Consider the following 26,812-nt stretch of genomic DNA (forward strand, 5'->3'; position numbering starts at 1 on the left):
CGCCGTGTGCTGCCCCCACCCTAAGCACCAGCTCCGCACTCCCATTGGCTGGGGGGAAAGAGGGGCGGTGCCTGCGAGAGCGCGCCTCCACCTAGGAGCAAAACCTGCTGCTGGCCGCTTCTGGGGCTCAGTGTGGTCTGCAGTGCCAGGACAGGTGGGAAGCCTGCGTCTGAACCCCCGCTGCGCTGCTAACCAGGAGCCACCCAAGGTAAGCCCACATCCCAATCCCCTGCCCCAGCCCTAAGCACCCCCCAAATCCAGAGCCCCTTCCTGCACCCAAAACCCCTCATCCCCGGCCCCACCCCAGAGCCTGCACCCCCAGTCCAGAGCCCTGACCCCCTCCCACACCCCAACCTCCTGCCCCAGCCCAGAGCCCCCTCCCATACCCTGAACCCCTCATTCCCAGTCCCACCCCACAGCCCTCACCCCCGCCTGCGCCCCTCCCACACTCCATGGGCATCAACAATTTTCTTCAACTGGGTCGCCAGAAAAAAAGTTTGAAAACCACTGCCCTAGACTAGGGGAGAACAATTAGAGCGCCCACTTTTGGAACATTTGTGTCAACAGTTCCATTGGCTTCAGTGGAACTACTCACATGAATAAGGGTTGTGTGATAGGCTCAGAATTACTGTAAATGATCAGAAATACACCTGGGGAGGTAGGTGAATTTGCTGAAGGTTTTGAACCCTAAGAGTAGGAGTATGGGGGCTACAGGATTGCAGGATCTTTCCAGATACAATCTGGAATAATTTTAACAGTCAAATTATTGTGGCAAATCCTTCTGGTCACTCTTCTCTCTTCCCAGGATACTAGGATTTAGAGACTGGGACTGACAAGGCTATAGTAAGCTGCCTGCTATTTTACTAAACTCCGAGCCCCATTAATGGTTCCTTACCACTGGGGAGAAGAAGCCGGCTCTTCTAGTACCCCTCTCACGTTTCCTTGGCTCAGGTTCAGGTACCTTAGTTGAGCCAATGTTCCTGGTTCATAAACATGGGTGCTAAAGGATCTCTCTACCCAGTATGCCCTCTTAAAGGGCCTATTTCTAAGCAGTATCCAGAGATTGACTCTTGCTAGCCAAGGAGGCTCCAGGGCAGGAGCCCTGGGGCAACAGTATTGGCATCTGTCTTGTGTAGCAAAGGAGACTTGCTCACAAAGCAGTCAGTAGCTCCTATCTGCAAAGCAACAAAAACTTAAAGAAAAAGGTTATGAGCAAAAGCTGACAGCATCATACCTTTCTTAGTTATCCACTCAAGTATATTTAAACATTAATGTAGGCCAGAAATTAACTGAATAGCAATTGAAGTTTGTATGACCCACTCCCCAGGAGTCAAACAGGTATTGGGGAAGGGTCACAACCATCCTGCCCTTCCCATATTGCTAAGTGGAAGATGAGTCCCAGCATGGAAGGGGTTGATAACCACTGCTTAAGAGCTGCATGTAGCTATATCCTTCATATGGCATAACAATCAAACAATGTGCAATGGTTGCATTCTGTAATGTCACACACACAAACCTACTTAGGAGGTTCATTCCTGCAGAAGATCTGCAGCTTTTCAAAGACTCCTAAATTGAGTCTCTTAGCACTCAATCTCATGGCTATGCTCAGTGGGATGTTAATACTAGATTTTTTGCATAAGCCTACTGAAATTGAACTCTTAAGAGAAAAAACTGGCAAAGGCCTGAAAGCGCTCTGAAGTCTTTAAATGAAGTGAAAGGGCTATAGTATTGAATGTTATAACACAAGTACTTATGGTGCTCATGTCTCCCATTCATTAACCCTCTTCTACAAACAATTACCATGACTTTCCCATCAATGTTCTTTGTAGAGAAAAGAGGGGGAATTAAATTAAACAAGCTTGCTAAACAAACTGGTTGAGTCAAATCTTGGTCATGAGCCTAAAGTCAGTCAAATTAACCCAATTAGGCAAAATATTAATGCAACAGTCAGCCTAGAATTATGTTCTATAATTACATACAATATCTGTTTTTCACATTAAAACTAAATGAGCTTTCTTCAGTTGCTAAGTGGAAACAACCCTTTTCAGCAGCTGGTATTCTTCTCATGACCCATTTTCAAATTTCTTCTGAAAAACCATCTTTTCCCGCTACCTCTTATTGGCTCTCATTTTACCTTAGCATACTGTAATTCCATGTGTATGGGGATAAAAATCACTGCATACAGCCATTTTCATAAAGTAGTTGAGTCATGTTGCTAAAACACATGGAAGCCCATTACATAAACCACGTTATGATGTAACAAACACTACACTGAAAATATCTGAAGTCCTTATAGGCTTCACTGACCCTACTCAATGCAATTTTACCCCAGAGCATAGCATAGACATCGCACTGGGTCTTGGTGGTAGGATTTTGTGGAAGTAGATAAAAAAATTAAAAAGCTTCAAGTGTTCATGTTGCCTTTACGGTCACTGAGCACAAGATGGTGTTGAAAAGCTGCAGTCCCTGTTTGAAGAGCTCCATTTTCAGAGGATCCAGAGGACAGCATTGAGCAATTGCTCATCTGTTCCAAGGGCTCTCTTAAACAGGTACAGTAGGTTTCTGTCAATCATCCTGTTCAACACGAGATGGTGCCAAGAAAGTTAGTGAAGTGGTACAGGCCGAGGGGCTTTCAATATGCAGGTCACACCCAGCTTTACATTTGTTTCAATGGACCTGTAGGGTAACAGCTGATGGCCCTTGCCACAGTGGCTGCCCTAATCTGAACTCTGATCTTGGTCAAGATGGCAAACACTCTGCCCAAAAAAGACTGATCTTATGCTGGCTAGCTAGGGAAAAGACTCAAGAAATTGTGGTAGTATTATCAACTCCTTTGATTGAGGGAGATATGTATTTGTTACTCAGGTTTCCAATTTAGGTGTTGTCAGATTCTCTACTCTTCTTGTAGGTCCAGAAATAGAGGTAGTGGCCTTGAGTGCTTTTATTTTTGTTAAACATCGATACTAGACAAGATACAGACCTCATCACAGAAATCCATACCTTTGCCACCTTCAGACTGGATTACCGCAATGCAATACACAGGGTCTACATTTTAAGACTGCCTGGGAACTTTAGCTAGCATAGAATCTGCCTGTTTGTTGAACGCTACATTTCTCACCGACTATGGTCTGTGAACAGGAGTGACTTTCAGTTAGTCTCCATTCATTCCTGTATACTAAGATATTCAGGTTTCATAAGTTATTAAAACTACATAGCTTGGGTACCTCAGAGATTGCCTCTTGTCATGTGCTACAGCAGCCAAAAGCAGCTGGTGATGAGAGAGTTAACAGCCCTCTGGCTAAGGGATCTTATGACTTTCCGTCTCTGTTTATAGTAAGGAAAACACACATTATTTTGAGTCAGACTGAAAACAATATAGAAAAAAATTAGTTTGTATAAAATGCTTTACTAAAAAGATCTGAGTAACTTATTACAAAAGGTGAAAAAGTAATTACAATAATTGCTGAAATATCCAGCACTCTAGCAATCCACCCGGGAACAGTCATGAATCAGAACAGGAAAAGAGTTTTAGACAGACTACAAGAAAACTGCATCGCTTGGGCAGATAAATGAGAGTTTACTTCTTCAGAGTTTGAGTGATTTTTCTGAAATTTATGAAATAGTCATGGAAACGGTCTTCAAACTCCATCTCAGACTAACAGGTTATAGGCTATCCTAATAGTTTAGAATTAGCAGACCTCCATCTAGAGGTCACCATAGGACGGTAGAATTAAGTCAGAATGTGGAGGAATGAAAAGTATTTGCCAGCCACGTCACTCCTAGGGCATCTCCTCTGGCTTCATAGGAAACTCTTTGGTTTGCTTTTCTATTCAAGAGTGGTCGCTATGGAAGTGACCACTAGAGAAAGGGAAAACAGGGAAGTAGGGGAAATAAATGGAAGCTAGAAAAAAAATAGTACTGAAAACATGAAGGAGGCCAACTTATTTTTGTTGGTCATTTTTTGAGACTGAGGGACAATAAATACATTCCTTAGGGTGGAGATAGATGAGAGGACAAACCTATATGGAGTAGGCAGGAGGATCACCTTTTAGTCTTAGCATTAGGAAAGACTAACACAGTTGCTGATGAGTCTATATTTAGGGGATCAAAGTATTTGCTGTCAGGATGGATTGTAAAAAATAAAAAAAACATGCCACTAAGTGGTGAGACACTACAACCCTAGGAGTCTTTTAGCGTCTTCACTTTGTGCCATGAGAGTTTCACTGGCATACTTCTGGAGAAGTTCCATCTTCTTTCTCCGGACAAGAGCTTCCTCAATCTGTAAATACAAAATATAAAATCATTCATTCACTATTCACAATTCAATGACTAATACCCAGAGATTCTAGATCAGGCAGAAAAGAAAGCAGTCTGTGAAGGCTGGAAGAAGTTGGCCTTTTATCAGAAAGTGGTACTACACAGGGACAGAAGCAGCAATAGTATTTATATTGCTCCCAACGTTCAGCTAAAAAATAATGTTGGTCAGCAAAGGCCATCATTGGAATGGAAGAGACTGAGGACTTTACAGCTCTGCTACTGCACATTAGTATTTAAAAGCCTTCTGTGGACTAACTCATTTTCCATTATTTTGGATATGATGTTCTGCTCAGAACTCCGATTGGATAAAATAATTCAAGTGAGTCATTTTCCCATTACAGGGCTTTGCAATGAGATTTGGATGCACAAACATGACCGCTCTAAAAGTAGGCTAAATCCATACCACAATAGGTTAATTAATTTGCACTGTTTACTCTTCATTTCAAAGTCTAGAAAACAAGACTGGTTTGTTGTTTTTTTAATCAAAGAAAACTGCCTGCATATGTTGCAGTCTTAATAAAATCATCACTATGTTCCCGACACAATTACAGGATTAAACATCCTCACTTGAACTCTATATGCTCAAACACATGCAACAATTTTTTTTAGAAAGAGACAGCCCTTAGCCACAAAGTCTGGATCTGAACTTCCAGCACATGAGAAAGTTCAGATCCTGGGTTTTGGTCTGAACCAAACTCTAGTATTTCAAAAGTTTTGTGCAGAAATTCCAACTGCATGTAAAAAATATGGATTTTCTGTTATTTAAAAGGTTGCCAAGGAGAAAATGATTAACGAGTTCTACATTTGTCCTAAGGATATAAATCAATAGGTGCAATTCCACTTGTTTTTACAATCAGTGTTGTCATTTATTTTTCCCCCTCTCTCTAATTGTTCTCTCTGAAAGTCAAATATGACCACGAGTACAAAATAAGAAGTGGAATTGCAGCTACACTGATTTAAATCTTTAGGATAAGGCCTTGTTATTGATCATGCCTTTTTCAGGAACTTTTACATCATAAGAGGTTCAAAGCATAGTTAATGTAAAACGGCATTTCTATACAATCATCACAAGATAAATTAAAATACGCTCCTCATTCCTTTTCAAATCCACATAATTCTTATTCACAGTACACTGCAAAATAAATGTTATTCCTATTAAAAAATATTATATATTTGTCTGAATGAGACTGTACCTAGTACATGACCTTTAAAAAGTTCATTCAAATTCCAGAGGATGACCACCATTATAAATGATATCCACACTGATTTTGATTAAAAATAACTCTCTCTTCAGCTCTAGGCTGCAACAGGCAAACCTCATTAAAATAAGAAATGGATGATTTAGTCATTAGAAACAGATTATTATATTCCAATGAGTAACACTGACAACGGAAAAGGGTCTGGTCCATTAACACTTGCATATATTTACCCAAGAGACAACTTTTCTGCTTTACAACTGGAATCCCCCTAGAATTCCCCTTGCCTACATCATCAACAGTAGTTCAGCATCAGATACCCTGTTCTGACTGTTCCTCACAGTGCTGTGCTCACTGAATCAACAGTACTGCTATTCAGTCTGCAGCATTTCTCTCCCCTATAATTTTGCCATCTCATTTTAGCATAGATTAATACTGTATGTATCAACCGCTTCATATGGATACATTACTGTTGTCCTTTCTTTCCTCTGCGGCTCCGGTGCCAAGCATTATGGGGTATCTGTGTGAGGCAGAGGCACATCTAGTGCTAGGTAAACAAACTGGGTGAGAAGTCTCAAGAGTTGTTTCAGGCAAATTGATAAAATTAAGCTAAGTTGTACCCTAGAACAGTTTCAAAAGTGAACAGAAAAAGAGTGACTGATTTCAGGTTCATCTAACCAGGGCCATTTTTAAGAATGGTCACTTGATTCCCTAAACAAACAAACAAAGCAATCAAAAACAGAGGCATTAAAAGTGAACAAGAAAAAAAGCCAGATGCTAAAACTCCAAACACAAAAACTTAGAAAGTTATTGGTAGCAAACCAGGGCTATCTTTCGAATAACCCATCATAATGTATATTCTTATTTGCACACTACTTTACAAAACGTTTGAGACTCTCAGATGAAAGCATTTGAAACTACAAACGTTATGTCTCATAACACTCCTGGAAGGTAAACATCCCCATTTCAAAGATGGGTAAATGGAAGTGAAGAACTTAAGTGATTTCCACAGTGAGAATATTCAGGAAAAGAACCCAGGAGATCTGCCCTCTAGTAGGAAACACTTTCTATAGGATGCCTGCCATTATTTAGGTCCTGCATTGTAATAGACTGTGAATGTCCCATGTGCCTTTGTCTCCCCGTTATTTCTTACCTCTTGTTGTGATGGCACTGGAACATGGGCAATAAATTTCTGCTGGCCTTCTTCGCCTTCTTTTTCTTTGCCGCTTTCCTCATCAGACTACAAAATTAAAGAAGTTTACACAAGCTTATTTTGCAGTTTCCATCAACAGGTCACTACAGCTAAACCTCACTGATTTGCAGTAGTGGAGGCAAACCCTGACCCTGCTACTTAAAGTCCTAAAACAGAGTTGCTTACTTTCCTCTATACCAGGTGCCATCCCTTGCGCTGCTAATGTATGGATGTGGGGCCACTTTCTTACTTTTCCCACATTTCTCAGCTGGGGCAGTGCAGAGAAACTAGTTAACTCAGGCAGGGGATCGGGGCCTTTACAGAGACAGCCATGCCATTTTTCTGTCGAGTGGTTGCTCAAGAGCTGGCACCACCACCCTCCTCACTCCCCACAGCTGGGCTCAATGTAGCCATGGGAGATAGCATAGATATAGATAGCGCAAGGTGGTGGGGAAACAGCAAGGCAAACTTTGTCAGCTAGACTGTTCCTATGACAGGCCCAGCAGAGCTGCGTGCAAGCAATAAGAACATAGTTCTGCAATGCTGCTGACCTCCCAGGAATAGGAGACAGAAGTAGCCCTATCTCAGGGTCTCAGTGAGAGTGGGATAGGGTTAGGAGTGACATGCACTCCCCTCATTGCTCTGCAGGAAGCGTGATGTCACAGCAGTACCCCTGCTCGTTAACACCAGCAGAAACTTGCTAATCTGTGCTTCACAGAAGAGCAAAGCTGGAGGATGGTTCTGTAGTACATCAAAGTGTGAATAAGTGAAGTTCTACTGTACACAAAACAACTTAAGTTCAACTTTAGACACTAAATATTCTACATATTGCACACTGTTGTATCTGTACTGATAAGTAAAACCTTTCGAGAGATTCAGAGTCTCAAATGCCATCTACGTCAATATCCCCCACAAATAAAAACTCAAAATTAGTCTTCTTACTTGGTTTTCATTCCAACCACAGGAAAAAGTCTTCCCAGGCTGCTGACTTTGGTCTCACTCTAAGCAGGACTTAGAATCAAAAGCCCCATTCTAGTGTTAATTTTTATCAACCACAAACACTCATGCATAGGGCCCTAACAAATTCACAGCCATGAAAAATGCACTGTGAAATCTGGTCTTGTGTGCTTTTACCCTATACTATACAGATTTCATGGGGGAGACCAACGTTTCTCAAATTGCGGGTTCTGACCCAAAAGGGAGTTGCAGGGGGATCATAAGGTTATTTTAGGCAGGTTGCTGTATTGCCACCCTTACTTCTTCGCTGCCTTCAGAGCTGTGCATCCAGAGAGTGGCAGCTGTTGGCCGGGTGCCCAGCTCTGAGGGCAGTGCCCCGCCAGCAGCAGTGCAGAAGTAAGGGTGGCAATATCATACCATGCCACTCTTATTTCTGCACTGCTTCCTTCAGAGCTAGGTGGCTGGAGAGTAGCAGCTGCTGACTAAGGGCCCAGCTTTGCAGGCAACAGAGCAGAAGTAAGGGTGGCAATACAATATCATGCCACCCTTACTTCTGTGCTGCTGCTGGCAGTGGCTCTCCAGCTCTGAAAGCTGTGCCACTGCCAGCAGCAGCGCAAAAGTAAGGGTAGCAGTACATCGCCCCTACAATAACCTTGCGACACCACCACCCCCAACTCCTTTTTGGGGCAGGACCCCTACAATTACAACACAGTGAAATTTCAGATTTCAGATAATCAAAAGTTACGATTTTTTAAATCCTGGGACAGTGAAATTGACCGAAATGGACCATGAATTTGGTAGGGCCCTACTCATGCAGAGAATACAGAGGGTAGCAAAATTCTCCTCAGAACAAAGCGGCCACTCTGCTTCCAAGTAATTAATGCTGAAGACATCTAAAGGATACTCATGCTATCCAGGCTAACATTAATTGCTATCAAAACTTCAGTCTCTTATTCACTGGGGTACCTCATCATCGACGGCATAGATGTTTATTTCCTCCTCTTCCTCCTCCTTGTCACCTCCCGCAAGTCGTGCCTCTCTCTCTACTTTCCATTTTTCCACTGCTTCTGCTATGACTGGTTGGAAAAATAAAGTGGTGATACTACATAACTAGGTTTAAAAGCAATGTCAGACAAGAAAGTCAGTTCTAGAGCGGACGCTAATTCTTCTGAGCGCTTGTATACAGACTTTTACCACGCACTTGTAACAATGCTCCTGGTTAGATCCACAGGGATTGAACTTGGGACCTCCATCTAAAAAGCATGAGCTTCTGCTGATTGAGCAAAGGATTAGGTCCATTAGTTCAAAGGCAGAGGAAGACCCAAAACAAGTAAAGGTAGTTATCCACCAGAGGGAGACAAAGTCACACTTAGTGTGAACTGCACCGTAACCAGGCTAAACCTTGGACGTGACCAAGTTGTTAGACTGGTTACAGAACATGGTTAATGGCCCAAACTCCACACTATAGTTGTGTTGTAACCAGATCCAGGGAACATTGTTCTAAATGGATTCCATACCACAGCTATATTTATAGTGCAAGCAGGCACACGAAAACAGGCTGCTTGATGGCAGTTATTGTACCATAAGACTGTCAAATACAAAATTTCTCTTACTTGAGTAATTACTACATGGTTAAACCATGTTCTCTTTGACTTATTTTTATTTTCTCCATTTTATAATCCATGCCAAATGAAGTGTCCTTTTTTTTTTATAAAGGTAACTGGAATTGGTTGTAGAGACTTTATGATGTGGATAACCGCTGCTGGGCTACTATACCTGGGGTACTGCAAATGCTAATACACCCTTAACTGTAACAGTAGCAGTGCTACTTCAAGTTACAAGTAGTGTGAACATTGCTTCACTCCTCTTTTCTTCATGCCTTTACCTGATATTGCAGCCTTCATGTTAGGGTCCACATCTATCTCATATGAGCCTGCAAATATCCTGCAAGGACTACCAACGTATGCAATGACAGCCCATCTCAACCATTCAAGGTTAGTCAGTCTCCTAGCAAAGAAGACAGCAATGTCTCTAAAAAGCCCTCAGAGATTTGCTAATAGCTTTCTTATCATGCAGTTAGAGTTACAATACCCAGAAAGCAGCAATTTTTCATCTTTGACAGCAACTGGGGAATTACTAGCCCCTCTTTATTCATGTAAAGAAACAAAACTACAGGAGGAAAAACTGACCACAATCATATAGTTGTTCTGCTATGTGATAGCATAAGTAGTGAAAAAGAAAGCTATTGCTAATTAGGAAAGTTCACGTAGTGTATAACCTTTTAATTCTATATCTCACATGAGCAGACCATAAAAGAGCCTGGATGATGTCTCACATAACTGGTGACCTTTAAGATTTTTTTAATAGAAAAATAAAGATGTCATGTGCTACTACTTTGGGGCAGTCCGTCACATTTTTTTTTCTTCCAGTATATCTGAAGCACCCATCCCAACAATTCTAGGAGCTTACACAGGCTTTTGAAACACGCACACAGGTTAAAAATCCAAAATATTATTTTCCCAAACTCCAATGAATTGCCCACCAAAATAACCACCTTCTTCATGGGACCCCATAACCCTGAACCTCCACCCAATCAAAAGATGCTAGAGAAAACATATACTCCTTACAGCATGCTCCAGAGGCCAACAAATTCCACCTTACATGAACCAATTAAATTCCCTGCCTCCCCGCATTCAAACCAAAGGGCTTGAGCATCTCCATTTATTACAAATGGCACAGTGTCACTTGGGGAGAAAGTTTCTTAGGCAGTCACGTGAATCTAGTATACTGCCACTCCTGTCTGTAACCAATGATGCCAAGATAAAACACTAGAAGTTTTTAATGTTTGCAGTAGCCCCTATATGCTCAGATCTTGTTTTCACTTTAATGCTTCACTCCTTCCTATGTATTTGAGCTCCCAGACCCTCCCTGTTCCCACCTATTGCTACCTTCCACCCACTTTAGGCTCCATCCCACAACACTCAAACTGTTGCTACTCTCATATCCCTACAAGAGTCTGACCCACTCCTTCCACTGTGCTCTCCACAAAGGATCCAATCCCATTCCTGCCAAATGCTTCTATCCCATGGTCAATGGCAGCCCAGTCCCATGCCATTACTGCTGCCTTTACCCACTCCTCTTGTGCGCCCAGCACCCTGCTCCTCTCACCACTCCAACCACTGCTGGATCACCACCCTCTCCCTTAGATCAGCTTGATCTATTCTTACCTACTTCTGTCCGTCCACATTCTACCCAGGAGGAAGCCAAATTATGCTCCGACCCCAGGTTTGCAGCAAGACTCTGATTTGAGGCACTAGCACTAGATCCTGTAGTAAGTAGGAAGCTAGGCAGCAGCCTGCAGTCTTTAGAGGCTCTCTTTTAATATGGTTTCCTATATACCTCTCCCTACTGCACAGCTTTCAGCATTCCTGTGCTACTGAAATTGCAGGTAGTGAAAGAGGACCTGGCTTTGCAGCTGAATTCAGGTGCTGTGTACTGTGCGACACATGGGGCCTGCTCAAACATATTACAACTGAATGTTTGCTCCTTCTAGCTGCAGCAAAACATATGCAAGTTGATGAGTACACAGCCTGGATTAGCATTTATGGTAAGATCAGGTCACAGAGTGGCTAGCCAAAAAGAACAGCTCTGCAGGAAAAACAAGTCTGAAGTTAGAAACAAGGGGGGAAAAGCCATGAAAGAAAAGTCTGTTATAAGGGACTTGAAAAAAGGTTGAGTGCATAACCTGTGGCTCTGACATCATCATCATCTGACTCACCTGAAGTATATAATGCAGATTTGTCTCTCTGTATTCAAAAGAGACTGAACTAAACCAGAAAGGGATGAAGTCAATGGAATAATATCAAGTCTACAACTAGAATGACACACGTATTAAATTCAAGAAGGTAGAACCTGAGACTTTTACTGGTTGCTATGCAGATGAGCTAACTCAAGTCAACCTAATGTTTTCCCCATAAATATTGATGTCATACTGGGGAGAAAAACCAGGTGAAAGGCAGTATTTCATAACTATTTATAGAGCTTCCCCCTATAATCAATTACAGCAGCTCGGCTATTTCCTCTGTGGCTCATCTAATTCCCTTTAGACCTCATTCCTTCCATACTATATGAATTAAAATTATTAGTTTCCCCTGTATCCTTGTGATTACAAACATAACAGTTTGGAGTATGCTTAGGCTAACTGGAGTCAGATGGTAAATCACACAAATGGTTTCTACTCCTTTATACAGCAAACCATTTAGGATCAATAAATAACAACCAGTTTTACCAATGCACATTTCTAAACGCTAAGTTTAGGTTACATTCCAATGGACTTTTTTTTTTTGTGCAGGATGTTCTACTGAATTCATGTATCCCCCACCATAGCAATACTAGCAATCAGGGCTAAGTATAGCCCCTTTCCAGGGGACCTTAAAGTGCTACACAAAAGCAGGGAAACTGGTATCTTCATTTTACAGGCAAGGAACAGAGGTACAGAGAGGCTAACGTGCCCAAAGCCTGTTAGTGGCAGTACCTGGTATAGTACCTAGATATCCAACACCCACTGGCTTCAGTGGAAAGGTGTAAACCAGCTGGCTTCCAACAAAAATTAGTCCTTGCAGCTTTATACTTTTGTTTGGAAGCAGACAGAGGAATGAGAGAGATTGCATCCCCTCTTTAAATGAAAATATGCTAGTTTTCCTGAATTTGATTTTTATAGAACTAAGTCAAAGGTTGCTGAATAAAGTTTTACATTGAGATTTCAGCAAGAGACATCCAGAAAGAGTGACAGGAAGATGTCCACTTCCCTTGCCTATCCTTTTATTTTAAATGGAAGCATAGTAGTTAAATGGGACAACAAAAATATTCCTATCAAAGAGCTTTACAGTACACTAAATTAAAAAACTATAAAAGGTAGGAGTACTGCTTACTCATTGTAGGTAGAACTATGTACAATGAAGATCTACAAACCAGAAGAAAAGGCAGTGAAGCACCATTTTAAAGAGTAAAGGCAAAAAAAAAAAAAAACACCTTCTGCTCTAGTAACATGCAACTTGGAGATGGTTACATGTAACAAGCTGGGGACACCAGAAACAGCCTTAAATGAAACTGCACCCCGTTTATATAGGACTTTTTGAACTCACATACCTTTCTTTTCATGTTCCTGTTCCAATGGCTCCAAGACACCATCATCTTCATCCCTGTAGCCGTAATACTCCGCATCAATAGCCTTCATAAGCTCAGCTCGAGTCTTCCTTGGAGGAGGGAGGGCTGAAGGAATAAGTGACCATCACACTTTCAACCACCCCAAAAAAAAAAAAAAAGTGACATTCTACTAAACTTAACAGCTGGTCCTGCCCTCATGGATCACATCAACCCTGTACCATTTGTCTAGCAAGGCAGATTAATTTGCATTCAGACTGTGTGATTTCTGACCATCATCCTAACCCCTCACATTCCCATCAGTTTCCACTTTCTGGCAATTTTCTTTAGGTTGATGCCAGCTTCATGCTGCCAACCAGTGCTCCTAGAAAGTAGTTTTTCTTTGAATTCTACAAACCCTACTTCAGCTGTGGATGACAATATCTAAAAGTGGATAGGGAAATCCCACATGGGCCTCTGTGGCTATGTCTACACTGCAATGAAACAACTGCAGCTGGCCCATGTCAGCTGACTCAGACACACAGGCTCGGGCTGTGGGGCTATAAAATTGTAGTGTAGAGGCTCAGGCTGGAGAGCACACTCTGGGACCCTGCATGGGGGAGGATCCCAATGCCTGTGCTTCAGCCCAAGCTCAAACCTCTACACTATAGCCCTGTAGCTTGAATGCTGCGAGCGCAAGTCAGCTGAGACAGGCCAGCTGTGGATGTTTTATTGCAGTGTAGACATACCCAATGAGATTCTGGAGCAAGGCTTCCTGAGGAAAAAAGTTTAAAATGGTTCCATTTGGGGTTTTAGGTCCAAGTGCCTCTTGACCAAATTATGCAATATTTATACATAAGATTGGCTAGGACCAGCCAAAGGGTCAATAGGTCCGCATTACAGGAGATATCCATTGATCACCTGCCTCTTAAGAAAAATAAATGACTGAGATAGAAGATTAAATAGGCCATTAATCAGAAACTATATATAGACTGCTATACTGTTACTGATCAATGGTATATGGTATATCTAGTTCACAAGATAGATTAAATCCAACTCATACAAATAAGGAAAAAACTTTTTCTATAGGATATTTACCTTTTCCTTTGACTACAAAATTAGTTAGCGTTCTTAAGCATTACAGTGAATACAAGAAGCAACTTTTCATGAAGATTTAGTCAATATGAAACTTGTAGTGGAGGGCTGAACACAGGCAGAGTCATTTTAACAGGACAACATCAAATAGTTTTAACCAAAGGTTAGTTTTATGAGCTTACAGGCATGTCATCCTCTCTTAGAAAAGTAGTGTGGTCCCTACTTCATACTAAATACAGGAGGTGGAGCATGAATTTAAAACAAGGAAGGGAAGAGAAGACACACCATTTCCCCTTTTATCATCCTGCCCTTGTTTGAAACAGTCACTGAATTAATATAAAATATTTGAGCTTTGGGAGTGCAGAAAAACAATTTTATCTAATTCCATTCAAGATAATCATGGCTGTGAAAGAATAGGCATGTAAATAAATGGGTTTCTTCTCAGTCAAGGAAAGAGCTTTTAATGGATGATGACTTAGTTATACTGTGGTAAATGTTTGACTAGACTAATATGTACACAAAGATTCTTTTCCCCACCTCCTTCCCTAGGATTCACCCTACATTTCAGATGACACATTTTGTATGACAGGAGAGATGCTAGAGAAATTGCTCTGATGTTATCCTGGCTGAAAAAGTCACAACTCTGAAGAAGGGGAAACTTCACATCTGTGATAGTCACCCATCAATACAGAAATAACGAATAATTCTGAAAAGTAGCTAAAGTTACTTACGTTCCTTTTCAAAGAGCTCTCTGACACCCGGTAAATCTTTAGCAGCTCCAAAATATTTGTAACCCCTGTTTCCTGGAACTTCCTTTCCTTCATGATCTAGCATTTTAGGACCAACTCTCTTTAAAAATAAAGTAGATAAAAAAATCATTGCTCCTGTCCACGGTCATTTTTCTTTCCCCATGTTAATTAGCATTACCCATGCTCTGGTTTACTAGGCTAAAAAACTGCTCTCTATTTATGTCAGATGATTCAGGAGTAGCAGCCCACTAAGACAATCTTTTTATTTTTCAAAAGAGAAAATGTCCTTTTACTGAGTGCCAAGCAGTTAGAAGGACTATGCAAAGCATGGAGTACTCTGACCCACGGCAGACCCACCTTGTCACCCCACATGCTGGATTTGACAGTAGAGGAACAAGATGGGATTAAAATGCCACACACAGAAGTTTACTATCTGGCTCCCTATGTAATCCTTATCAGTCCAACTTTTAATAGACGGGCCTGATAAATCAGCACAAATTACTAGAACTGTCAAGCAATTAAAAAAATTAATTGTGATTAACGGCACTGTTAAACCATAACAGAATATCATTTATTTAAATATTTTTTGATGTTTTCTACATTTCCAAATATATTGATTTTACTTACAACACAGAATACAAAGTGTACAGTGCTCACTTTATATTTATTTTTTATTACAAATATTTGCACTGTAAAAAACAAAATAAATAGTATTTTTAATTCACCTAATACAAGTACTGTAATACAATCTCATCATGAAAGTTCAATTTACAAACACAGATGTACAAAAAATAATTGCATTAAAAAAAAAATCAATGTAAAACTTTAGAGCCTATAAGTCCACTCAGTCCTATTTCTTGTTCAGCTAATTGCTCAGAAAAACAAGTTTGTTTACATTTGCAGGAGATAATGCTGCCTGCTTCTTGTTTACAATGTCACCTGAAAGTGAGAACAGGTGTTTGCATGGCACTGTTATAGCCGGTGTTGCAAGATATTTAGTGACAGATGCGCTAAAGATTCATGTGTCCCTTCATGTTTCAACCACCATTCCAGAGGACATGCATCCATGCTGATGACAGTTCTGCTCGATAATGATCCAAAGCAGTGCGGACTGACGTATCATCATTTTCATCATTTCAGTCAGATGCCGCCTGCAGAAAGTTGATTTTCTTTTTGGTGGTTCAGGTTCTGTAGTTTCTGCATCAGAATGTTGGTCTTTTAAGACTTTTGGAAGCATGTTCCACACCTTGACCCGCTCAGATTTTGGAAGGCATTTCAGATTCTTAAACCTTGGTTTGAGTGCTGTAGCTATCTTTAGAAATCTCACATTGGTACCTTCTTTTTGTTTTGTCAAATCTGCTGTGAAACTGTTCTTAAAACGAGAAACATGTGCTGGATCATCATCCGAGACTGCTATAACATGAAATATGTGGCAGAATGCAGGTAAAACAGCAGGAGACATACAATTTCCCCCCAAGGAGTTCAGTCACTAATTTAATTAACACTTTTTTTTTTTTTTTAAATGAGCATCAGCAGCATAGAAGCATGTCCTCTGGAATGGTGGCCGAAGCATGAAGGGACATATGAATGTTTAGCATATCTGGCATGTAAATACCTTGCAACGCCAGCTACAAAAGTGCCATGTGAATGCCTGTTCTCACTTTCTGGTGACATTGTAAATAAGAAGTGGGCAGCATTATTTCCTGTAAATGTAAACAAACTTGTGTCTCTTAGCGACTGGCTGCACAGGAGTGTAGGACTGAGTGGCCTTGTAGGCACTAAAGTTTTACATTGTTTTGTTTTTGAGTTCAGTTATGTAACAAAAAAACCCTACATTTGTAAGTTGCACTTTCACAATAAAGAGAATGCACTACAGTACTTGAATGAGGTGACTTGAAAAATACTATTTCTTTTGTTTATCATTTTTACAGTGCAAATATTTGTAATCAAAAATATTAATATAAAATGAACAGTGTCAACTTCATATACTGTATTGTAATTGAAATCAATATATTTAAAAAAGTAGAAAAACATCCAAAATATTTAATAAATTTCAACTGGTATTCTATTGTTAAACAGTGCGACTAAACTGCGATTAATCACAATTAAAGTCGCGTGAGTTAGCTGCTATTAATTGACAGCCCTACAAATTACATTTTGATTTTTCATCATGAGATGTTTTGTGTCAGAGACCTGAATGTCAGAAGTCAAGTATTTAATTATTTCATGATCAGTCAGAGCCATTTACTCTCTGCTAAACACCTTTACACACTGACATGTAATACAGGACAGTGGAACCACAGAAAATGGCAGGTAGAGTTTGTGTGTCTCTTCGGATTCTGAACAAAAAGTACTAATAGCCTTATCTTAACAAGACCCTAAGGCTGAAAGAAAGTAATCAAATAGTCATTTTCAGAACCAGGAGAGGGAGAGAAAGATAAGACATCACTATTTGATCTAACATGCCATTCAGCATGTTTAGAGGTTGAACAAGATTTGTTGATCATTGAAATACCAGCCATTAGGAAAAAAATAACCAAGTGTGTTTAATACATCTCTGTTGTACGCACTATGAAACACCGGTCATCCAATATTCAGTAGATTAAAGTTTCTAGTCTTGGGTTGATGGGCTTTCACTTTGCTAGCCATTCACAGTTAACTGCAGAGATGCTGTTTGCCAACACAGTTGTTTTATACTTACTGCATAATCAGGACCTCCCAGCTCCTTTATCCGGACCTCCCAGTGCCCCTTCTCTCTTAGGAGTTTGTTAATTTCATCATTCAAGTCTCGAATTCTGAATTCACCTAAACCAGCTTCAAGATAAAACAAATCAAGAAGTTCTTATAGAGACTGTATATTAACCACTTCAGAAAGACTCATTTCTCTCTGTTCCTCTATGGGGAATACTCCCCAAACTCTTGTTGGAGGCCCAGCACTTTTCTTGCTTTAACCAGAGGTCTTGCCTCATAACGAGCAGTTTGGGGGCTCAAAAGACTTAACTTGAGCACGCTGCCCCTGCTTGGAGAGAAAGACACAGTGCTCCTCCTTGGACCATGTACTGACCCTCCTATATTTTTTTCTATAGGAAACTCATTTTTATCCACTTTGCCAGGAAGCAAAATCTTAAATGGGGATGAAAAGTGACTGCTCACTGGTCCATGACCAGTACTTAAGAGTACATTATTCCTAAAAGCACTGGCCTATCCATTTTTAGTCCTGGCATGTCATGAAGTGTATAATGCCCGGGTGTCATTTAACTTAATTTTCTTCAATATTTCTAGTTGAATACTGACACCTAAACATCAATAGTTTCACAAAACTAAATTAATGAAACCTTAAGACAAGCTTCAACAGCACAGTTAGGATAAAATATTGGACTTGTCTCCCTTATTTAATTGGGCTATTGTAGCTCTTCATGAAAGCAGAAACAAGAACTGTTCATAACAGCAGTTCACATAGCCTCTCAGGTTTCCTAGTGCAGATAATCCCAGTGGCAATAAAGATTTTTAATTTGTGAATTTTTAAAGGTAAATATTTACCAACAAATATTGAAAAAAGTGTAAGAGTTAAGCAAAACAACACAACACTTTAAAAATTAGGTCTAGCCATAGATAGCCTTAAAAGCAGGTCAGAATTGATGTGAGGGAAGGAGGTAAGAGGGCAAACAGAATGATGCAGTTTTAACATCAAACCATTATTGCTAGAAACAACTGCTATGCCCCACTGAAGAGGTGGAGTTCCTTCTAGCTCTAGTGGCAGATATTGAGCATTAAAATAGTCACCGGGACCACTGTCCAGCAGTGCTATTTTGAGACCGATCCACAACTTAAAAACAGCAGCCAATATGACTTTATAGCCAGGTAAATTGCAGCAGTGAGTTAACTGACACTGGAACCAAAGTTTCACACAAGCCAACTGCAATTAAAAGATGCTCACCATTTTGAATCTGTGCCACTTTCTTGGAAATTTCTCCAATAATCTATTTAAATAAAAACAATTATGCAGAAATTAGTTTTTCTTGATGAGTCAGAAGTCAGGGTAGTTTCAACTGTTAAACCATTCTACATGCTTAAGAGAACTCATATTTGAAATATCAGTAAGATGTTAATAAAAGTTTAATTTGGGCACAAACACTATTTATAATGAATGAAGAAGTATCCATACTGGGAAATGCATCATCCATGACTCCTTTTTGTTCAGGCATTTGCACCTTTGTGCTAACAATAACCTGCAGTCTATCCTTTAACTTTCTGGTCATTATGGTTAAAATATGACACACACTATTTTAGCTCAGATCTCGGTCAATTCTTAATTTAACTGTTTACACACAAGCTAAGGAGAACAATTCTAGCAGCAAAGAAATATTAGACTTAGTTCAGTGTTCAGTACAATTACCTCATTAATTTTAATTGTATAAGTATTTTGTTAAAATTATGCATATTTCCTAATTTGATTATTTATCAGTCCATCCTCTACAGAATTAGAAAAGCCTGCTGTTCACTGACTATATATGCGATGCATACCTGACGTCTCCATTTCTCAGCTTTAGGCAACTCATTACATTCTGATGCAAGAAAAGGTCTTCGTTCCTGTTTGGGAGAAAGACATGTACAGTAACTCCTTACTTAACGTTGTAGTTATGTTCCTGGAAAATGCGACTTTAAGCAAAATGATGTTAAGCGAATCCAATTTCCCCATAAGAATTAATGTAAATGAAGGGGTTAGGTTCCAGGGAAATTTTTTTCATCAGACAAAAAGATTATTTTTATTTATATATATATATATATATATATATACACACACACACACACACACATATACACACACACACACACACACACACACAGAATATAAGTTTTAAACAAACAATTTAATACTGGTACACAGTGATGATGATTGTGAAGCTTGGTTGAGGTGGAAGAGTCAGAGGGTGGGATATTTCCCTTACTGCTAAATGATGAACTAGCAATTGGCTGAGCACTCAAGGGTTAACTCTCTCACTCTACAAGGCAGCAGGAATGGAAGGAGATATGCGCATTTCCCCTTTAAGTACACTGCCTTGTTAATTAGATCAGGTTGCTGAAACCGTAGCTGCTGCAAGCGCCCTGGTGTGTCCCCCCTGCTCTATGGAAGATGGGGTAAGCGGGGTGCAGGAGCAGGGTGGAGTGGAACATCCTGACATTAGCCCCCCTCTATCTTCCCTCCCCCCCCCCACAGCAAGCAGGAGTCTCGGGGAGCAGCTCCAAGGCAGAGGGCAGGAGCAGCACATGGCAGTGGGGGGGAGGGACAGCTGAACTGCAAGCAGTAGACAAAGCAGGCGGCTGCCAAACGACGTTAGAAGGGAGCATTACACAACTTTAAACGAGCATGTTCCCTAACTGATCAGCAACGTAAGAACGAAACAACGTTAACCGGGACGACTTTAAGTGAGGATAAAGCTTCAAACCACCTAATACTGAAGCTTGACCTGTTCCCAAAGCAACTGATATTTCATGCTCTGAGTGTAACATGGCCTACTTGTTCCTGGATTAGTCCCAGGCAAATCAGCCACTCATGCCTCCTTACTCGAGTTTTCTCTGTTCCCATCCCATTTTTAAAGATTTCATATAACAGCCCTGATGAAGGAAATTCTATTTAACCACTGAACACAGCCACCAATTCAAGCCCAGCATGTACAAAATAGAGCCTGTCATCTTCCATTCAAACCCTTTTCCCTCCATTCTCCAAACCCTATTCTCTCCATTCTTCATCACCAGCAATGCTCCAGTCAGTGTGGCTCAAGCGTAGTATCACTTTTGACTCCTCTGCCCACATCTAGTCCACAGGTAGATTCCATTGCTTCTCTGTACATCTATAAAGTTTATCCCTTCTTTTCTATTGCTGCTGCTAATATTCCAGTCCATGCTCTAGTTTTCTGCATTAACAACTACAGCTTCCAACTCCATGGCCTCTGACCCTTCCAGTTCATTCAAAAAGCTGCTACAAAAATCATTTCCCTTTCCTGCCACTAGCCACTTCACCACCTTTGTTTGCATCCTTCCATTAACTTGTTATTCCATACATACGTTCATAGTATTCCTCACCTTTAAGTCTCCCTACTTACATATTTGCCCCTACAGCTCTCTTACTCCCACTTCTTACGCTCCTTCCAGGCCTTACTTTCACATAATTTATGTCTCCCCTTATGTTTGGAACAGCCTCCCAATTAGTGTGTGTCCCCCAAACACACATCATCCCTTCCTCTGGGAAACTCCTGAAAAGCCACCTGTTCGAAGTTTTACCTGCAATAGCCACTGTTTCCTACTACATTACTCTATATCAGGGGTTCTCAAACTTCATTGCACCGCAACTCTCTTCTGACAACAAAAATTACTACAGGATCCCAGGAGGGGGGACCGAAGCCTGAGCCCACCCAAGCCCCACCGCCCTGGGGGTGGGGAGCAAACCCAAAGCCCTACTGCCCCAGGCCAGAGGGCCGAAGCCGAAGCCCAAGGGCTTCAGCTCCAGGTGCCTGTAACCTTAGCCCCGACACCCAGGGCTGAAGCCCTAGGGCTTGGGCTTTGGCCCTGGGCCCCAGCAAGTCTAAGCCAGCCCTGGCGACCCCATTAAAATGGGGTCGCGACTCGCAGTTTGAGAACCACTGCTCTACATTGTCCCCCTAGAGTTTATAAATGTGTCAGCTCTAGTGAAAAGATGCAAAATTATAACTCAGAACAAAGCTCTTTAGAGTAGGTTGTGTGTGTCCTTCTAAAAAACTTACTCCAAACACGAAACTTTTCCTCATTTTGAGAAATAAACATTGATCCAAATCCTTCCATTGACCTGATCCTACAATTCACCTGAAGAGGGTGGAGTCCTGCACCCACACAGAGCTCCAGTGAAGTCAATGCATGGCTTCACCTGTGGAGTCAGTTAAGAATCAGGGCCTAAGATTATGGGTTCTTTTTTAGTTTCAGAATCCAACCTTTTGACCAGTGGTTTTACACAATATAAAGCCACTGGCATCAACTATTTTTCAAGTCATGTGTGAATCTAACTTGATTTGAGGGTTAAAAGTTTCTCCTAGGGTGCATGGTTAAATTTAAGCATAGATGTGATAGAAGACACCACATGGCTGAATAATGGCACAGCATGCTGTGTCATGTGCAAGCCCCGAGTTCGGAATAGCCCTGGAAGTGGAATGCTTAGTGGTCGCTACTTTGGTAGTACAATACTAGGGAAGTGAAAAGATTATAAAAGGGCTTTTCTAGCTCTCCTGAGCTAGTTGGGAAAGAAGCCAAACAAAGCCCATGATCAAAACCAATGACAATGAATGTACAGCCAGTTAGCAGAAGGAAATCTCTTATCATTACATTTATATTTTTAGAATTGCCTTCTGAATTACCTTGCTTGTATCTCCTTGTTATTCTTCCAATATCAAGGCATATTGCTTATACTGTGAAATGCCAACTTGGCTTGGCCATATAGACTATTTAAGCATGGTCCACTGTATGCCTCTCCAGCACAGTTTTTTCAGCCCTTCCCCAGCAATAACTGTTAATTGTGAGTTTTGTTGCCAGACTGCTTTCCAGAGCTTCTCTCAATTTAAGCCCCTCTCCTGGTGACCAACACCTAGCCCTTGTGCAGCAATTACATGCGTCACATTCCCTCTGCTTGCAGTTGTTGAAGCAGCACTGCATGTGGCTTTGCATTATGTGCCAATAGGTGAGGACTAATTTCTTGGTGATTCATTTAAAAATAACATAGAAGACCTATTTTTCTCCAGCCTACCTTAACTTTTCCTTCCTCAAGCTGAGCTTGGCGAAATCTCGCCAAGGCTGTCCTGAAAGGAAGAAAGGAAATTAGTTTACTTTTAAACCTCTTCATTCTAACAGCAGTGATCTTCTAAACCAAGGTTTTCAAAGAACTTAACTGGTTAAGTTTTGCATGGATACACCTATATTATATATAGGCTTTCAAAAAAGAAAATGATAGCTACTGTTTCCATTAAGAACATTCCAACACTGAAGAAGCCACCAGTCACTAGTGCAGTCACCCAGCCATGAATTTTGTGGAGCTTAGTATTAGAAGTACCAACAGCCTGCTGGGGGGGCAGGGAGACAAGGATATCAAGCTTGTTAATTTTAAAGAAACATTTCTCAACAGCTCAGGTAGAGTCCATTTACATTCTGTGGCTGATTAATATACATAGCTTGTTTATTTTAAAAATAGGTATGTCAAAAATTTCTTCAAGTATCTCTCCCACCACCACTGCCAAGGGGTTCTTCAAAAACCCATCCCTCCATTGTCCCCAATAACCGAAGTTACAGCACCCCTGACTCTAGCCAAGACGACTGCAAGGTACTTCAGACTGTGCTCCTCTAGTGAGCTAAAGAGGACACGGTTGCTTGAGACAGATGAAACAGCTCCTAAGGGTACAGGGCATAATAATGCTGCAGTTCTCCCATTATGGGAGTGAGGGACTGAATCAAGCCTTGGTTGCATGGCAGTGAAACTTCAGGCTACTTCTATGTTAGTTTCTGGTAAATTAAAAACCCAAGAACAAAACGCTTTCCTCGCTTTGCAATGAGCTAAGAAACTCTCACAGGACAAAGTACTTTGAGCAACATCTCTGTGGTATGCACTATGAAATGCCGATCATCCAATATTCAGTAGATTAAAGTTTCTAGTCTTGGGTTGACATACCACATTGATTCATAATATTTTAGCACACATCTCCAATGGGGGTTTGCAATTCTGTAATCAATTCACGTTTACAGTGCTGAAGACAACTTGACAGATAAGAGACACAGGTGCCATGATAATGCAAGCAAATACTTCAAACCAAGGGCTCACCTCCTGAATGCTCAATATTAATCTTGCGTGTTCACCTCTGCCCAGCCAAAACGACAACATAGCTGTTCCAGTAAGGACCGCTAAAAGCGCTACCACACCTGCATCTGACATCTAACTTTAGTAACACTTCTAGAATCCAGAGGCTAAACAGCACCACTGGTTTATGATTTCTCATCTTGTAATGTCCATAATTGCCATAACACGCAATTGATTAAGTGGGGGGGGGGGGAGCATTACAGAAGTCCTGATACTTCGAATGCCATCACAAATTATACTTTACAGGTACGTTTAACATGTAATATGACTGTGTATTAACCAGGGCTCCTTGAATTTAAGTCAGTGTGGATGGAATACCATTGCCTTTCAAGCATGGAGCAGATCATCAGTCCTGTTCGTGCATCAAAATACATATATGAAAGAGTCATTTGCATATATATACTATTACTTTGAAATAAAAACAAGTACTTAATTTAGACTGTAAGCAGGAGCTGGAAGCGCTGTACATGCTGACAGAATTTATTAGCTAAATAACACATCTAAGTGTCCAGTTACCAAGATGATAAGCAACAAATACGAATAGGAAGTGCACTGTGACAGACACTTTGAATGACAATCAACATAACCAAGTTCAGAGCTATACTTACATAGCCTTTTCTGCATTTCGAGCCTAAAGAAAAAAGAGAAACAGATTAACATGCTAACTAATACTTCAAAATTCAGTCAGTCTGGCACAAAAATTACTAGAACTAGTAAACGCTTGCAAATAATGAAAATAGGAACAAAATGCCCAGCTTTGTTCAAAATCTCAAACTAACACCTCCCCCAGCCCCCATCTCAGGCCTTAATGCTTATGTATATTATTGTTGCACCTAGGATGGACCAGGACCTCACTGTGCACTGTACAAACTCAGAAAACACAGTCCCTCTCCAAAAGATGTTACAATCTAAGTGTAAGACCAGAGAACAGATGGCCAGACAAACAGGCAAAGGAGCACAGGGAAATAATGTGACGCTGCTTCAAGAAGAGGGTGAACAAACTGGATTTTCCGGGAAGCCCGCACGTGTCCTGGGAGCTGCTGGCAAAGGGCAGGCAATGAACACTGTGGGACCGTGAGAGGGCACACAGCCTATATAAACTCCATGCTGCCGGGGAAGAACGTTTGTACAGCGCCGAGCACAAGGGTCTGGGCCCATGCCCAGGGTCCAAGGCTCTACCACAACACAAATCACAGCAGCAACCCCGCCCCCTCCTTGCGAGCCGGAGCTAGTCACTGTGCGAACGCCATCGCCCCAGGCACAGCTGAGAGGAACGTGGGCGCGCGGGGCCGGCACAACACAACCGGGGAAGCGGGGCGGAGCCGTCTCTAGAGAAGGCCAAGGCCTGCCTGGTGGAGGGGGCCGCGGGGAGCCGGGCGGGGGCGGCCTGCGTGGAGAGGGGGCCGTGGGGTTCCCTAGGGTGCGGGGGGGTCCCAGCAAGACTCTGGGCGGCGCTGGCTGCGGGGCCCGCGGCGCTGACGCAGCCCGTCACTCACCATGATCCCCGCTGCCTCACGGGCCCCGCAAGTGGCACCTCCTTCTCCGGCCGCTTCCCACGCGCGGACAACAGGAAGCGACGCCTCGGCGGGACAGATCAGAGGTCAGCGCAAGCCGCCAATGCCCCGGAAGAAGATTGAAGAAGCAGGAAGTTGGCTACGGAGCGTAAAGTGAGCCACATCGGAAACAGAACTTCCCCTCCAGCCTAGTCCCAGCCGCTCGCTGGATCGTGCCGTAGCGACACTTCCGACTCTGCACCCCGTGCTCATACTTTGGCGCTTGCGCAAGCTGTCTTCGCGCAAGTGTCGTGTGTGGTTCTCAGAGCAGCATGCGCATGAAGCGCTCACCTCCCTTGCGGAATGCTTGAAGGCGCAGGCGCAGTAAATCTGCGGGATGGGGGTGGGCTCTATGGTGCGTTAAGCTTTAGCCTTTCCCACCCCGGCGGAGGGTCTTGTGCTGCACCTGCTTTAGGGCCAGATGACTTCAGGCTGCAGCGCAGGCACCTGCCACCTTTCCCCAGCACTAAGGCCCAGGTCCTCAGAGGGATTTAGGTGCCTAATGCTTATTGAGGATCTGGGTCTAAATCCTCCACGAGGCACAGGCAATTACAAATATTCTTTGTCGGCCCCCGCACTTTAACTTTGTTATCCGGCCTTCTCAATAGTAGAGGAGTGCAAAACCCTTCGCACCAGAACCGTTTCTCATAATCTAATAAATATTTGGAGAGTTCTGTTTTTTAAAATGACTAAGAAACTAGTATTGTGGGTTTCTGTATTCACTGAATCTGTCTGATTCCATAGCACATGTCCTTTATTTGCATGTAAACAAACTCTTTCGTTAATTGCCAGCCCCATGAACTCTGGTGGTCAAATAGGGTTCTATTCATCTTGCACATCTTCTCCAGTAATACTTGTCTATAGGCCAAATTATGCCTTCATCTATAAAACCAATATTGTTATTATGCAACCACATTAATTTACTATTACACTGTTGCCCAGAGGCCCCAACCAGATGTAGTAAGATGAGGCCCTGAAACATAAACCCTTGTATCAGAGGCCTGGTATGAGGCCTAAGGCCTGAACTAAAATAATGGTCAAGACTTTGTTAACATAAAGCAAAGTTAAGCTGTGAGCAAGAGGCAGGCCCTGCTCATAGTATGGCAAGGAGAGGGCTGATGTTGCAAAAACACACATACCTAAAAGGTACTGGACACTAGAGATATAAACAGGTGCCAGTACATTCCACGCAGATAAGGAACATGCTGACCCATCCCAGAGACAGGGTCAAAAGGATAATATGATGGATAGAGTTGTTTGTTCGAACCAGCATGTACCAGGAGGGAGGCAGCACTCTAACGCATATCGGGGTGTACCTCAATGCATCAGGAGTGATGTGTAACTTGTTTGTACCTGTATATAAGAATGCATCCCTGAGTGGATGTCTTTGTCTGGCCTAGGGGGCAGTGGTAAATCCCACCACTGACTGAGCCGGTCCATTGTCAGGGAGCACATATGTACTAGCAGAACTGTAGACATCTGATCCGGGGAGCTAGAGACTGTGTTTTGTTTGGTAATAAACCTGGCTGGGTGCTTTCGTACCTTATCGGAGTCTGTGGTCATTGGGTGGTTTGCTCGAGATCCGCTGTGCCAGCTATCTGTGCAGAGCTGGGACAGCACACCGGGAGAACACGCATGCACACAGCTGTTATCAACATTGGATAGAGCAGAGCACCACATCGGTGCCATCTGATGACACCAGGATTGGTGTCCCACGTACATGGAGATTATGCCCAGTG

At 42.0% G+C, this 26,812-nt stretch overlaps 1 protein-coding gene across 1 annotated transcript; it reads right to left on the reverse strand.

Annotated features, from left to right (window-relative positions):
• Positions 1–3,386: 3,386 nt before the first annotated feature.
• Positions 3,387–25,134, reverse strand: ISY1 (ISY1 splicing factor homolog). The gene is made up of 11 exons (XM_024215823.3): positions 25,017–25,134; positions 24,129–24,151; positions 22,420–22,471; positions 19,173–19,238; positions 18,586–18,628; positions 17,350–17,462; positions 14,631–14,748; positions 12,811–12,933; positions 8,629–8,738; positions 6,667–6,753; positions 3,387–4,279 (listed from the first exon to the last, which is right to left on the reverse strand). The coding sequence occupies exons 1-11, from the start codon at positions 25,017–25,019 to the stop codon at positions 4,172–4,174; spliced, it is 846 nt and encodes a 281-aa protein (XP_024071591.1). The 5' UTR covers positions 25,020–25,134; the 3' UTR covers positions 3,387–4,171.
• Positions 25,135–26,812: the final 1,678 nt, after the last annotated feature.

The sequence above is a fragment of the Terrapene carolina genome, unplaced genomic scaffold (genome assembly GCF_002925995.2).
Source record: "Terrapene carolina triunguis isolate 2854851 unplaced genomic scaffold, T_m_triunguis-2.0 Scaffold232, whole genome shotgun sequence".
Lineage (NCBI taxonomy): Eukaryota > Metazoa > Chordata > Testudines > Emydidae > Terrapene > Terrapene triunguis.